Raw genomic sequence first — 16,447 nt, forward strand, 5'->3', positions numbered from 1 at the left:
GTATACGAAAACAAATCAAATTAAAAAACTATTTGTGTAGATCTAAATAGTAAAATCTTAGATTTTTGTGCATGGTGGGTGAATATTCTCTGTCTGTAATAAATCATACCAGTCTAATTTTTATAAAAAAAAGTCATTACAAAAAATATTAGTCTGATTTTTCTCACATCATTACAAAAAATATCACTCAGATTTATATCAAATAAATATGATTTTCAAATTTCTAAAGATTCATAAAGAAAATTTCTAACAAAAACCGACACAGAGAGATGGAGAGACGAAAGGAAATAAAAAAATTTTATTTTGAAGACTCCAGATAGAGATATGTTTAGATCTCAAAGAAACAATACAGATCTAAACAGAATCCCTTCAAATTTGTATAAACTCACTACATATATCATACCCATATACACTAACATTCCGATGTACACCAAAACAAACCAAATTGATAACCATCGGTAATATGTGTTGATCTAAGACACCCTTAGACCTAGGCACAATGATTGCCGTTTTCGTCGTCTATGTTGAAATCAGAGCTATTTTCTTTGAATTTCTGTAGGTTTTTTCGGTTGGTTTTCATGGAGAACTGAATGGCGCAATGGAAGGGCTCATAATGATTTTGGTTTTCAAGCTTTCGGTAAGGAGAGGGAGGAAGGTAGAGAGAGAGAGAGAGTGAGTAATGTTGGAGAAAAGAGTTTTGCTATTCATCATTCTCATACACTACACATCATATTTTTTTATTATTTTTTTTAAAATTAGTTTTATTATTCTTAAATTTGTTAAAATTTTTTATTGATTATCTATATATTACACATTTAATAAGAGAAAAAAATAAGAAAAAAAAATGTGATGTATAGTATATAAAAATGATGAATAAATTGTTTTTTAAAGGAAATGACAAGGGTTAGCATCGTAGAAGAAAAAGGAAAAAGACAGAGAAGAAGGGATAGACTCGAAGACTTAAGTGACAATTGAGACTCATTCCCCTGGAAGCAAAAATGGGTGATAAGAATTAAATTGGGAAGATATTTTCCTTACCTAACAAATCAGTGGCTAGGATTAAAGGTTATACTTAAAATAAATAAAATAATAAAACTAAGGGTAATGTTGTAAAATCCGTAAGGTTTAGTGTTTTATCTTTTCCACAAAAGCTCACCCTCCAAAATAATATATTCAGTAAAGAAAATTCCTCTTCTCCTTTTGCGCATTCATTATTTTTTTTAATATAAAATATACGTTTGTGGCTATAGGTAAAAAAAAAAAAAAAAAACTTAGAAACTAATGTTTTGGTCACAAAGAAATCTCATAAAAATAAATTCAAAACAAATGTGATGATATGATACGTTAGATTGTTAAGCTATTTTTATTATAAAATAAATTATCTAATATATCATATTAAATCATGTCAGTTTACAGATTTATTATTATAAGATCCATTTGTGATTGCAACACTTCTCAACAAATATATTAATCCTTGACATGATCTTTAAGATGAAATTAATTATATTTTCACTATCATTCGTATATACAATTCTCGTGTTAATGCCCACATCCAAAATAATTAAAAATTTTTATTTTAAAATACATAAAAGAATATTTCATTTGAAAAAATTAATAAAAAATGACGTAAAATAATATTACTTATTAAATATTGAAATAAAAAAATTTTAAAAATCTTTATTTTAAAATGCTTTAAAAAATTGTCACTTAAAAGAATTACTAAAAAATGACGTAAATGAACATTACTTATTAATTTATTAATAATTTTCTTTTGTAAAAAATCATATAATTCTATAAATTGGACGTTGCTTTATTACTAGTATATATCCCTTCTTATATCTTAAAAGTGTGTATAACATGAACAGGTAATGAACAGTTTAAAACAGTGAACAGTATACAGCGTCTTCTTCTTCTTCGTCTATTGTTCCTTTGCATAATATGTTCTTCCTTTCGGTCACAATTTTACTTCTTCGTTGAGTCTCAAACATCTGGTTAGCTATTGTGTCTGACAGTCAAAAATATATAGCGTTGAAAGAAGGGATGGAGTGCAGATACGTCTCGTGATTTTCCAGCATCTGCATACCTTTCAGATCAAGGAAATTGAAAATACGAAATTGAAAATCTCCAAATCCAAGGAAATTGAATAAGAAGCAGGTATTATAGAGAAACCTGCCTGCATAGCTATTAGAGACATCGACGGTGCCATTGAAGGTGGAACAAGCCTACTTTCTCTTTATTTTGTGTGATGATAGCAGATTCCAAATTCAGCAAGATGAATCTGAGTTGGTTCTTGAGCTTGATTGTGAAAGATCTTGTTGGTATCTTCTATTATAGATGTCTATTTGACCCAATTGGGTTGTAGATGCTCAATATTTCAATATGAGGATTAATTAGCAGATGCTGTGTGGTTTAATTCCAAATTATGATTTAATTAATATTTTTTTTAAGTTGAAAATTTCAATGCCGTGCAGTTTAATAGAACTTTAATATTATGATAAAACTCCACAATTAACCTTAAATAATAAAAGCAATAATTTGTTGGATAATTTGGCTGAGGAAAAAAATTAATTTCAAAACAATAATTTAAATATCAAATTAAATTATTACTTAACATATTGTTAGTGTAAATATAAGATATGAAAGAAAAAATTAAAAATATTTTTAAAAAATAATATTATATTATTATTTTGATGAATCTAATGACTAATCAAATATGAGATTATGGATAGAAAGATTTTATATTTATGAAAAGTATATACTTTTCATCAAATTTTAAAGATAAATTTAATGAATCTAATACAACTACTCTTAGAAACAAAAATGGGTGATGAGAATTAAATTTAGGAAGATATTTTCCTTACCTAATAAATCAATGGCTAGGATTAAAGGTTATACTTAAAATAAATAAAATAATAAAACTAAGGGTAATGTTGTAAAATCTGAAAGGTTTAGTGTTTTATGTTTTCCACAAAAGTTCACCCTCCAAAATAATATATTCACTAAAGAAAGTTCCTCTTCTGCTTTTGCCTTATTACGCACTCATTATTTTTTTAATATAAAATATATATGTTAATATAAAATATATGTTAGTGGTCATTGCTTAAAAAAAAAAAAAAACTCAGAAATTAATATTTTAATCATAAAAAAATAATATATGATGCTTTGGAATATGTGCCCCCATGATCAAGTTGAAGAATATGATTAAGTTGAGTAAAAAAATTATATCCATGTATACGAGAACAAACCAAATTAAAAAACTATTTGTGTAGATCTAAATAGCAAAATCTTAGATTATCGTGCATAGTAGGTGAATATCTTCTGTGTGTAATAAATCATATCCAGTCGAATTTTTACAAAAAATATCATTACAAAAAATGAGCCCGAGTCTTCTCACATCATTACAAAAAATATCACTCAAATTTGTACCAAACAAATATGATCTTCAAATTTCTACGGATTCATAGAGAAAATTTCTAACAAAGAAACCGGAGAGGGAGAGATGAAAAGAAACAAAAAAAATTTTATTTTGAGGACTCCAGATGGAGATATGTTCAGATCTTAAAGAAACAATACAGATCTAAATAGAATCCTTTCAAATTTGTATAAACTCACTACATATATCATACTCATTTACACTAACATTCCGATGTACACCAAAACAAACCAAATTGATAACCATCAGTAATATGTGTTGATCTAAGACACCCTTAGACCTAAGCACAATGACTGCCGTTTTCGTCGTCTATGTTGAAATTAGAGCTATTTTCTTTAAATTTCTGTAAGTTTTTTTGATTGGTTTTCATGGAGAATGAGTGGCGTAGTGGAATGACTCATAATGATTTTGGTCTTCAAGCTTTCGGTAAGGAGAGGGAGGGAGGTAGAGAGAGAGAGAGAGAGAGAGAGAGAGAGTGAGTGAGTGAGAGTGAGTGATGTTGGAAAAAAAGAGTTTTGTTATTCATCATTTTCATACACCACATATCATTTTTTTTTTTTTTTTTAAAAATTGGTTTTATTATTCTTAAATTTGTTAAAATTTTCTACTGCTTATCTATATATATTACACATTTAATAAGAGAAAAAAATAAAAAAATAGAAAAAAGTGTAATATATAATATGTCAAGATGATAAATAAAATTTTTCTGGAAGAAATGATAAGGGTTAGCATCGAAGAAGAAAAAGGAAAAAGAGAGATAGAAGAGTGAATAAACTCAAAGACTTAAGTGACATTTGAGATTCATTCGAGAGCATTCTCATTAGATTAGCTAAAAGCTAAATTCAATGAAAATTTAACTAAATAGAAGCAAAAATGGGTGATAAGAATTAAACTGGGGAAGATATTTCCCTTAGCTAACAAACCAGTGGCTAGAATTAAAGGTTATACTTAAAAATAAATAAAATAATAAAACTAAGGGTAATGTTGTAAAATTCGTAAGGTTTGGTGTTTTATTTTTTCCACAAAAGTTCACCCTCCAAAATAATATATTCACTAAAAAAATTCCTCTTCTCCTTTTGCGCATTCATTATTTTTTTTTAATATAAAATATACATTAGTGGCTATTGGTTTTAAAAAAAGAGTTTTACTATGAAACTTCCACCACACTTTATATTTAATATTTTTTTAAAATTTTTTTTAAGTTTATTTTTTTAAAATTATTTCCAATTTTCTATTCATTATTCATATAATAAATATTTGATAAAAGAAAAAAATAATAAAAATTAAAAATAATATAGAGTGTGGAATGATAGGAGGTTGTGTAGATTTTTTGATAAAAAAATACTTAGAAACTAATGTTTTGACACAAAGAAATCTCATAAAAATAAATGTGATGATATGATACGTTAGATTGTTAAACTATTTTTATTATAAAATAGATTATCTAATACGTGTCACTTTACAGATTTATTATTATGAGATCAATTTGCTGTTGTAACACTTCTCAACAAATATATTAATCCTTGACATGATCTTTAAGATAAAATTAATTATATTTTCACTATCGTTCGTATATACAATTCTCGTGTTAATACCCACATCCAAAATAATTAAAAAATTTTATTTTAAAATACATAAAAGAATATTTCATTTGAAAAAATTAATGAAAATTGACGTAAAGTAATATTACTTATTAAATATTGAAATAAAGAAATTTTAAAAATCTTTATTTTAAAATGCATAAAAAATTGTTACTTAAAAGAATTACTAAAAAATGACGTAAATGAACATTACTTATTAATTTATTAATAATTTTCTTTTGTATAAAATCATATAATTTTATAAATTGGATGTTGCTCTATTACTGGTTTATATCTCTTCCTATATCTTAAAAGCGTGTATAACGTGAACAATAATGAACAGTTTAAAACAGTGAGCAGTATCCAGCGTCTTCTTCTTCGTCTATTGTTCATTTGCATAATATTTTCTTCTTTTCGGTCACAAATTTACTTCTTCGTTAAGTCTGAAACTTCTGGTTAGCTATTGTGTCTGACAGTCGAAAATATCTAGCGTTGATAGAAGGGATGGAGTGTAAATACGTCTCATGGTTTTCCAGCATCTACATACCTTTCATATCAAGGAAATTGAATATACGAATTTGAAAATCTCCAAATCCAAGGAAATTGAATAAGAAGCAGGTATTATAGAGAAACCTGCCTGCATAGCTGTTAGAGACATCGACGGTGCCTTTGAAGGTGGAACTAAGCAAAACCCCAACCACACGTTTATGAGTGTCCTTGGCGACCCTGTTGTAGTTGTCGACGATTCTGGATAGTACCAGAGGATGTACTATCATCTTCTCTATGGGTTTCGTCGCTATTTGCTGCATCTTTATCACATCCATTCCACTTCGATTTCGAGTTTCACAGCTTGCTTCTTCCCTAGGAAATCCCTGTAGCACTCGCCGTATAAATTGCTTTTGATTGCCTTGTCAATTGCTCTTTCTATCTCAAAGAAGACTTCAAACATAAAGAACTCCGATTGGGTTATTGGTTGGGCCTAATACATGGGCTGGTGTTTTATAAGCTTGAGGCGTGGATTAGAGCCCTAACTTGCTTTTAGAATGAGCTTTATAGAGAAAAAGTTGGGTTGGATCTTTTCTCTTTTTGGGAAAAGTCTGACTGACTTGAATAAAAGGCATGAGATTAAACTCAAATCACTACGAGATATCAGTTGAGACAAATAAAAAAATCTGGGCACCAAGAAAATTAAGGAATTTCTTATAATTTTATTCAAAATCTTAATAGTTATAGTCGTGCGTGTAAACGTTATATAATTATTTTAAAAAAATAAATAAATATGAAACTGAAAAAAATTAATTTTTTATTAATAAATTATATTCTTTTTCAAAATAACTACACACTTGCGTACTCTTAAATTCTTTTTTTCTACACTGAAGATTTATATTTTAAAACAATTTAATACAGTGCAAACGTTCGCACGTAAATTCACCGCTACTATCTGCGCCTTGCGCTATAACTTAAAAGTGGCTATGCAGGTACTGTTCATTACTGTTGATGTTACTGTTCATCAACAGTAATGAACAGTGTAAAGTTTTTTTTTTTTTTTTTTTTTTTTTTTTTTTTTTTTTTTTTCCGCATGTTTTTTTCCGCAAATGTTTATATTATCTCTTTCTCTTTAAATAGATTTTTTTTTGTATTTATCTAAAGAGTAAAATAAATTATTACTTCTGTCAAATGCTTGCTTTATAGTCGAATTGTTATGTAATTGTTATTTATAATTCTTGAATTTTTAGTGATTATATTAGAATTTGTAAAAGCAAGTATATATAATTGAATTGATTGGATCAAATTTTTGTGATAAGTATTTTTTAGATTTTTATTTAAGTTATTTAGACTTTTATAGAGTAATACTAAAAGTGATATATCATTTTTAATCTTCAGATTTAATCTAACGGTAGAAGTTTAAATATTGATTTAAACTAACATAAAATAGATAATTAAAATATAAATATTCTATCATACACTTAAAATTAACTTCAATTTATATATATATATATATTTGTCGATATCTTAAAAGAGGCTATCATATTACTGTTAATCAACAGTAATGAACAATAAATAAGCTGTGTGGTTTTTTTTTTCGCATATTCATATACTGTTCATTACTGTTATGAACAGTAAAGAGGTTTTTTTTTTTTTTTTCATGTTTGTTTTGTTTTTTTGTTTCTTTTTAGGTTCGTCTGTGTGAATGTCAATGTGCGACGTAATACCACAATTGTGCGTGGGGAATGAAAGAGAGAGAGAAATGAAAGGTGGGGAAAAATATTGATTTATAGGTTTTAAATTACAACTCTTCATCTTTAATTTTCAGATTTAATCTAACGATAGAAGTTTAAATATTGATTTAAACTAACATAAAATAGATAATTAAAATACTAATTTTTTATCATTAAATAAATAATAAAATTTTACTGTACATTTTTAAGAAAAAAAATTATCTAATTAATTTGAATTTTTAATATAATTTAAATTTCATAATAAATGATGAATATAAATAAATAATAATTTTATTTGTATACATTAAAATATTTTAATATTCAAAGTTATATATATTTTTTTTTTTTAATTTGATAGATGTGGCATCACCACTAGTATATACATAAGTATGTATAATCTCAGAGACGCATGCAATAATTGTAAGCAGATAGAGAAAACAAGGGGCAATCATGGAAGACATCCTGCTTTACTCATCCCTCTCATTTCTCAGCTTCCTCCTTGCTTTTGCTCTCAAGTTTTACTTCCAAACAAGAACGCTCCCCAAACACCTCCCACCCAGCCCACCTAATTCTCTGCCCATCTTGGGCCATCTCCATCTCCTTAAAAAACCCCTCCACCGTACATTTCACCGCCTCTCGCAGAAATACGGCCAAGTTTTCTCTCTTCGCTTTGGTTCTCGCCTCGTGGTTGTAGTCTCGTCCCCATCCGCAGTCGAGGAATGTTTCACCAAGAACGACATCGTCTTAGCCAACCGCCCTGCCGTGACCGTAGGCAAGCACCTCGGCTACAATCACACCACCGTCGCAGCAGCCCCCTATGGCGATCACTGGCGCAATCTCCGTCGCATAATCTCCCTCGAGATACTCTCGACTAACCGCCTCAACATGTTCTCGGGCATACGAAGGGACGAGACCAAGCGCTTGCTTCGAAAACTATCACATAACTCGTGCAAAGATTTCGCCAAGGTGGAGCTGAAATCATTGTTCACGGAGCTCACCTTTAACATCGTAATGAGAATGGTGGCGGGGAAGAGGTACTATGGGTACGGGGAGGACGTGAAGGACGAGGAAGAAGCGAGACAGTTTAGGGAGATAATGAAAGAGGTAACCGCTAATGGAGGGGCGTCGAATCCTGGAGAATTTGTGCCATTGCTGCAATGGATCGATCTTGGGGGTTTGGAGAAGAGAATGAAGAGACTTGCTAAGAGGACGGATGCGTTCTTGCAGGGCCTTATCGATGAGAAGAGGCGTGAGGAGGAGCAGGGAAACACTATGATTGACCATTTGCTTTCTCTGCAGAAATCACAGCCTGAATATTACACTGACCAGATTATCAAGGGGCTTATACTGGTAAGTGCAGTGCATCCCTGTTTCCAACTTTTTTTATTTTTATTTTGAACATGAATGATTTTTCTGTGGTGGAGAAAGTAGATAAACCTAACGAGAAAACTACGCACCATAATTGTGAAAACGACTCTGTTTTACTAATAAAAAATAATTTTTTTTTAATTTTTTTTATATAATCATTTTCTTATAAAGATTTACAGGAGGTTGTTTATTTGACACTATTACATATTCATTTTTTTTTTATTTTGAAAAATGATAAATATATAATATTTTTTACAATATATTTCATAATCAGAATATTATTATAAAATATTAACACTGTTCATCTGGATTTCGGATCGAGTATTCGGGTATAACCGGCTTGGAATCCGGACTTCAAACTCGGGCCAGATTCCACACCAGATATACCCGGGTTGGAACTCGGATGCATCTGGGTTTTTACAACCCGGAAATCCGGGTTGTACCCGAGTACTTTTTTTTTTTTAATCTAGAAGCCTATATTCTATTATAATTTTTTCAAGAAAAAATTTTGAAAAACATATTTTTTACATGTAAAACTAATTATCTTTTTAACTAAATGCATCAAAAAAAAAGAAATTCAATATTTATCATATAAAATACATGCAACATATAATGCAATTCACACATATAATGCAATTCACTACTACATATTACATTATTTGATATTTTATACATTATATTACAAAACGTAAAATTACAAGCTATGATTGATCATCATCAGTTTAATCAGGAAGAGCTTCTGGAATACTTGGTGCCAGATCTCCTTCATGGCATGCCACGACATCCCCTTGCACATTAATATATATATATATATATATATATATATAAAGCAAAAGACATGGAAATCAGTTAGATAAATAGCTTGTAACCCCACAACATCCCACAAACTCCATCTCAATCCACCTTGAAATGACTCCTAGAGAGAAAAACAAAGCAAAAGGCTTAAGCAATATGAAATCTCTGCCTTCATGTGTTTACCTTTGAGCAAAAAAAAAAAAAAAAAAGCACAAACAAAAATATGCTATCTTATAGTCGGCTTTGTTGTTGACTTGTTCATAACTTTATGTTAGAGAAAAAATATATAGTCCAAAATTACTCATAATATTCCACAATATTACTGTGTATGCGAGAAATTAGGGATGATGTATAATTAATCATTCTAGAATGCAACTAGCAATCAACTAATTAATGACTAATGGAGGGATAGAACCAAACAAAGCAAATCAATCGGCCTAGACATAGACATGCATGCATACCTCAAAAATTACCTGCTCAATGCATTTTATGAGAAGCCCCAACCATTTTATCAAACATATGATGTGCAATCCACAACCAGAAGTGTGACAAACCCATCGTAAGATCTAAATATCTATCCAACACTTGTAAATTCAAAAAACAGAACAAGCATCCATGTGAAGGAGATACTTTATTCAACTAGAAAAATGCTAGCACTGAAAACCCTAAAAAAAACTCATATTATTATGTTTTTAAACTATGTTTTTTTGTTTGAAAAGTAGATCTCCATGAAATAATGCAAGAAACTGATTTTCTAAGAACATCAAAGTCATATACCAGATCTCCACGAGTAAAAAAAAAACCAAAAAAAAAAAAAACCCAGATATCAGAGCACATCAAGGATTTTAAGATCTACAAATAAATAGAAAATATAATGCAAATTATGGGATCAGATCTAAGAGTAGATCTAGAAAAAAAAAAAGCAAAAACAACTCAAAGCCACGTCTTAGATCTAAGAGTAGATCTAAGAGTATTTGGGTTTCGGCACTCGGCAGAGGAAGGCTAGGGTTTCGGCACTTAACAGTCCAAAACTCAAACCCATGATAGAAAATACTGAAATTTCCGTCACCTGGTCGCGGAATGGGACCCTGATGAGAGAGAGAGAGAGAGAGAGAGAGAGAGAGAGAGAGCGACAGAGCTGATGAAGACAACGATGCGTGAGAGAGCGAAAGATGGAGACGACGGAGCGACGGAGGTGATGAAGACAACGACACGGATGAAGGCAAATGAGGCTAGGGTTTCGACATGAGAGTGAGAGTGAGAGAGGACATCGACGCAAGTTGCAGAGAGAGAGAGAGATCTGAAGGAGTCATATTTGTTTTGATAGGTAGGTTTAAAAACAAAACCCAGGTACCCGGTTTAGATCCGGGATCCGGATTTAAAATCCTGTACCCGAGCCGGATTAAACTGGTTTTAATCATGCAGGAACCGGCCCGGGTATGTCTCGGGCCAGAACCCGTACCTGTTATCCGATTATCCAGGTTCCGGATCGGGCCGGGAAAAAAAAAAAAAAAAAAACCAGCCCGAATGAACAACCTTATAAAATACCATATAAAAACAATACCGCTTTACAAAAATATATTCATTTTACATCCTGTATTATAAAAATTGTTGTCATTCCTCTTTTATTTAAGCATTCGAATGATTACCTATTAGGTCTTGTTAGCTGCGGGGACCGATACGTCATCGGTGACGTTAGAATGGGCAATGTCTTGTCTACTCAAACATCCCGACGTGTTGAAAAAGGCTAGGGCTGAATTGGATGGTCAGATTGGGCAAGAAAAATTAGTTAACGAATCAAGTATCTCTCAATTGTGCTACCTTCAAAATATAATCTCAGAGACTTTTCGGTTGTATCCTGCTGTACCATTACTACTACCCCACATGTCCTCCGAAGACTGTACCATTGAAGGATACGATGTGCCGAGCAACACAATAGTTTTGATCAATGCATGGGCCATACACAGAGACCCGAATGTATGGGACAATGCAACCGATTTCAAGCCTGAGAGGTTCGAAAGTGGCAAAGGTGATGCGCACAAGCTGATCATGCCATTTGGATTGGGGAGGAGGGCTTGTCCTGGCGCGGGTCTTGCCCAGCGCATGGTGGGCTTGACTTTGGGATCATTGATTCAATGCTTCGAGTGGGAGAGGATCAACGATGAAGAGATTGACATGACTGAGGGTAATGGGCTAAGCATGCCCAAAGTTGTGGCACTGGAAGCCATGTGTAAAGCTCGCCCCATCATGAATAAGCTTCTCTCTGCATCTGAATTTGTGGATGTTATTTGATTTGAGCAATGTCATCTCGAGTTACTGGATGTAGTACGTACTGACTCATGAATCTCTTACCGAAAGTAAGAATTCTCAATATGTTGTATATTAATTTCCTCGCTTTTACTGGATTTGGTATATAGTATTCTTTTTCTTTGTGTGTGTGGGTATGTGGATTAATTATGAAAATCACAAAGTATCAAGACACATGAAATATTCTCCCTCAACGACTTATTTCCTAAATACGATGTGTTTTGAAACCATTTTGTGTCTCTTTGAAATTACCAATACTGGGAAGACAACGACCCCTGGAGGCTGAATTTATTTAATCAAATAATTTATTATCCCTGTTTTGTCGAGCCCATTTATAGGTGGTGCGGGCCACTTGCTGGCGCTGCGTCCGTGTGGCTTGTGCCCATGAATACAAAATTTATACAACTTATAATTATTACTATTATTTTTTAAAGATCTTATTTGTAATAATATTTATAACTATAATTGATTATTATATTACAAGAAAACTAGTTTTTTACGACTAATTCTTTTGCAATAATTTCAATTTGGTCACAAAAAGTCAATTCTGACACTTTATTTCTTTCGAGTAAACATTCGCCGTAAATACATTTCCGGTGATATTTTTTTTTAAAAAAAATTTGTAACAAACTATTTCAGGTGATCTTAACTCGTCAAAAATAATTTTTTGTGACTAATACTTATTTTCGTCAACTAATATCTCTGAAAATATATACTTTTGACCAAACAAATTTCGTCACAAGCAACACAATGGTTATTTTTTTTGTTGCAAATACTTATTGTCGGCGATTGATGCCGCCGCAATACTTATTTTCGGAATTTTGTTGGGGTTTTTTTTCCCTATACGGATACCAACCTTTTTCATATTTGAAAATTTATATCTTATATGTATGTTTGGGACATATATATAAGATATCTATTACATGTTATGACTTTTGGCTTAAATTTTCGGAATTCTAAGTATTAAGTCTGGAATACCTTAAAAAAAAAAAGTGTAGGATATTCAATCAAGAAATTCTTCACATGTTACTTATATGTCTTTTACGTTTATGTCTTTTATGTTATGTATATGCATGTCATGAATGTAAAAGTAATTCTGTCCTGTTGTTATGAGTCTACAATATAATTTTGCTAAGCTTTAATTAATGGTTTCTAAAATCATAAAAAGCATTAATTTTTTTTGACATCTATAAGTATTTAGTATTTTATGAAATTAAGGAAAATTTCATAATTATCAGAGCTTCAAACCAAACGGAAAGCATATTGAATTTCATATTACTATTTTATCAAAGCAAAGGAAATTTCATAATTAACAGAGCATGAAACCAAATGGAAAACATACCGAATTTAATTTGAAATTCGCAAGCTAAGCAGACCACTTATTGGCACTTATTATATATAAGATATATATATTTATATATATATATATATATATATATATATATATATATACCCATAGATTACATATATGGCACTTTATATATGTGTGTGTGTGAGATTTATTAGAGTGCATATATTTATCCAGCTAGGTAGGGCAAGCAGGTCAAGCTGCAAAATGATGGAGGCGAGCGAAGTCAAGCTGGGACTTCTTTCCTTGGTGAACATTCCCGAAAAAGTTGTTCACGTAGTCCTGGAACACAAACTCCCTGTAGCGAGCCACTCCATCTTTCTCGACCACCCCACGCAACGGCCCTATTATCTCGCTAGCTTTAGGGGTCGTGAATATTGGGATTGACACTCTTGATTCACTTCTCGTGGTGCGCACTCTATGTTCGGCACTTTTATACCTCCCATTGCTTAGTATCTGTAACAGTACGTACATGCATGCGCGCAGATGATCATTAATTAATTAATAAGCTATTACGTACACATATATATACATGAAGATCAGATGATCATCATGAGATTTATGATTGATGAAACCTGTAAGGTATCGCCAACGTTGATAACCAGCGCACCGGGGATAGGTGGGATCTCAATCCAGTACTCTCCATTTTTTCCATCATCTTCTTGATCTTGATCTTGATCAACTTTCACGTATAAACCACCAATTCCATCTTGTAGTAACACTGTTAGTGTGCCCATATCCGAGTGTCTTCCCACGCCAACTGTAAGCTCCGGATTGGGGCATGCCGGATAGAAGTTCATGTTAACCATTTTTGAACCAATCACGGCATCGATTCTTGAGTCATCATCTACTACTGTCTCTCCAAGCTTACTCATCAAAATCTCCATTAATCTTCTCACCATCTTGCTCGATGTCTTTAGGTACTCGAGTGCAGCTATCCTGAAAATTATATAGAGGCCAGAGTACTTAAGGCCGGTTCTAGCTAGAACGTAGTACTGAACGTGCATACATTCATGGTTGAATGAAGAGTACTACTATTAATTGCCAAGCTGATAAAAAAAAAAAATTGCCAAGCTGGCTTAATTTGGGTCAACTCTTAAATTAATTTAGTGAAGTTCGGACTTGATGAGTGCTAAGCTCATGATCTCACCTTATTTCAAACAAATTATTAACGAGACTCATTCTTTTTTTAACTTCACATAAAAAGTTAAAATATATATCAATTTATTGTATATATTCAAACATATCTCAATGAATCTACAAAATCCACTTAAACATCTAAACTCATTTCTATTCATAAATCAACTCATATTATTTGAGATCACCTTGGCACCCAAACTTTCGTATCAAAATTTATCACTATTAAATCAGATTATGCTATACATTTTAAATAAATTTATTAGTCAACAACTTAAAATAAAAAATTAATTAAAATGTGAGATATTAATCATTATAATTAAAAGTGGTAAATTTAAAATAAATAGCATTTTCTTAATTACTAACCAACGGCCAACACACGACTTCGTTTGTTTTCACAAAACTTCTCAACTCATCTCATTTAATCATTATAATTTTTTTAAAATTTTTACATAAAATAAAATAAACAATTCAATTTTTTCAAATTTCAAAATAAAAATAATATTAAAAAAATATATTATAATAAAATTTTATTTAATTATTAACTTTTATCTCATATATATACGAAAGCATCTGATCATATACAAAAGCGAAAGAATCATAAATAGTGCATACAAAGGTTAACGTAAATAAATAAAGTTTAAAAATATTTAATTTATATCATAAAATCATCTTTAAAAAATTATTCTTTATTAATAGAATTGATCACTTTTTACAAAGAATTTACACAAAAATTATTTATTTGAAATTTGTTCGTAGCTTTAATTAGCTAATTAGCTTACTTGACGTCCTTTGGCCAATGATCAAGGGCATCAGTATCGCTGGTATATGTCATGCTAATGTAGTCCTTCCACTCCAAAGCCTTCTCTTTATCCGGTACAAAACTGGTCCCATATTTCACATGCGGATTCGGGCTCACTCCGTTGCGGTAAACAGCTTTCTCTGCCGGTGGTCGGCCGAAGAACCTGTGGGCCGCATCTTTGAGTGACTCCAGCAGTTCCACCGGCACGCCATGGTTGATAACTTGGAAGAACCCGAGTGTCTCAGCAGCCGCAGCGATGTCCTCCAACACCTGGTCGTGGTTCGGCCCATCAAGTTTTGACAAATCGATTGGCGGAAGTTTGTGTGAGATGGTGTTTTGCTTGTCATCATGTATACGCTCCTGTATCGGTTGGATGTATCGGTCCGGTACCATTGAGAGGCCCGAATCCACCAGACCTTTCACACCATTGCCTTCTCGGACGACAAAGTCGAATAGCGAGTTTCCATTGTCGAAACGCGAAGCCATTTTCTTGTTGTCTACGTCCGTTGACCGCAGCTAGAATTAGACTGATCGATCGATGAATATTTATGGTGCAATTGGGTGGTAATATATACTGTGTTGAATTCTGGATATAGGGGTTGGTGGGAATGGGATTGGTGGAAATTGGGCTAGGCAAGGTGCACGCATGGCTTTAATGCCGTTTCTTTTTTCCAATGAAGCGTATGTAATTTCTTTCTAATTTATGATACCAGACGGTATAAAATTATCCATCCATGAATATTTTGGCCACTCAATTAGCTATAAAAATATTATCCATAGATCTCTATAATTAAACACAAGGAATAATGTTGAATGGCCATTCAAACGTGTCATCCTTAATTATATATTCATACATTTCTTTTTGAATTAAGTTGGCCATGGGTCGACAGTAGTTCAACTCATGGCATGCTCTCTGATCTCTGTATTAATAAATAAGATCACCAGGGTAAAGTTTCGAAGATTTAGATGTCATTTGGATAATGTCTTGAGATGAGATGAAAGTTGAATAAAATATTATTTTTTAATTATTAATAAAAGATGAAAGTTGAGATTAGATTATCTGCTAATACTGTTTCTCTTCACCAATCCTGATACAACCGGTTAAGAAAACCGTGGTGCAACGACTGTCTTTTTTTATTGTTTATTTTATTTTTTGGATTAAAATAAAATGAGAGACCCAACAAAAAAAGAAGAGACCCACCACTACTTCTCATGAGAAAATATAAATCACATTCTACTGTACATAATACACTCTGTACACTAAGTGTATTGAGTAAAAAAAAAAAAAATCACAGCACTGGTGTGCTACGGTTATGAGCTGATGCCCAGAAGAGCTCACTTCCCATATCTTTTATCATTCGGTATCCGTATAACTCTATGGGACCTACTCCAACCACTTCATCTTCATCTTGAATTGCATTTCTTGAAAGTCCTTCTCGAAGAGCATGAAAACGTCGT

The 16,447-nt window shown here is 31.7% G+C and overlaps 2 protein-coding genes across 2 annotated transcripts; one reads left to right on the forward strand and one right to left on the reverse strand.

Annotated features, from left to right (window-relative positions):
- The first annotated feature begins 7,629 nt into the window (after positions 1–7,629).
- LOC109007027 (cytochrome P450 81E8-like) lies at positions 7,630–11,823 on the forward strand. The gene is made up of 2 exons (XM_018986509.2): positions 7,630–8,582; positions 11,052–11,823. Exons 1-2 carry the CDS (start codon positions 7,683–7,685, stop codon positions 11,685–11,687), a joined length of 1,536 nt encoding a protein of 511 aa, XP_018842054.2. The 5' UTR covers positions 7,630–7,682; the 3' UTR covers positions 11,688–11,823.
- Positions 11,824–13,194: 1,371 nt separating this feature from the next.
- LOC109007025 (scopoletin 8-hydroxylase) lies at positions 13,195–15,505 on the reverse strand. The gene is made up of 3 exons (XM_018986505.2): positions 14,970–15,505; positions 13,626–13,989; positions 13,195–13,506 (listed from the first exon to the last, which is right to left on the reverse strand). The coding sequence occupies exons 1-3, from the start codon at positions 15,473–15,475 to the stop codon at positions 13,246–13,248; spliced, it is 1,131 nt and encodes a 376-aa protein (XP_018842050.1). The 5' UTR covers positions 15,476–15,505; the 3' UTR covers positions 13,195–13,245.
- Positions 15,506–16,447: the final 942 nt, after the last annotated feature.

Source organism: Juglans regia, chromosome 13 (assembly GCF_001411555.2).
Source record: "Juglans regia cultivar Chandler chromosome 13, Walnut 2.0, whole genome shotgun sequence".
Lineage (NCBI taxonomy): Eukaryota > Viridiplantae > Streptophyta > Magnoliopsida > Fagales > Juglandaceae > Juglans > Juglans regia.

Coding starts and splice junctions, on each gene's coding strand:
- LOC109007027 (XM_018986509.2), top strand. CDS start 7,683: ATGGAAGACATCCTGCTTTACTCATCCCTCTCATTTCTCAGCTTCCTC. Junction 8,583..11,051: donor TTATCAAGGGGCTTATACTG/GTAAGTGCAGTG, acceptor ATTACCTATTAG/GTCTTGTTAGCTGCGGGGAC.
- LOC109007025 (XM_018986505.2), bottom strand. CDS start 15,475: ATGGCTTCGCGTTTCGACAATGGAAACTCGCTATTCGACTTTGTCGTC. Junction 13,990..14,969: donor CATTGGCCAAAGGACGTCAA/GTAAGCTAATTA, acceptor TATAATTTTCAG/GATAGCTGCACTCGAGTACC. Junction 13,507..13,625: donor ACGTTGGCGATACCTTACAG/GTTTCATCAATC, acceptor GTACTGTTACAG/ATACTAAGCAATGGGAGGTA.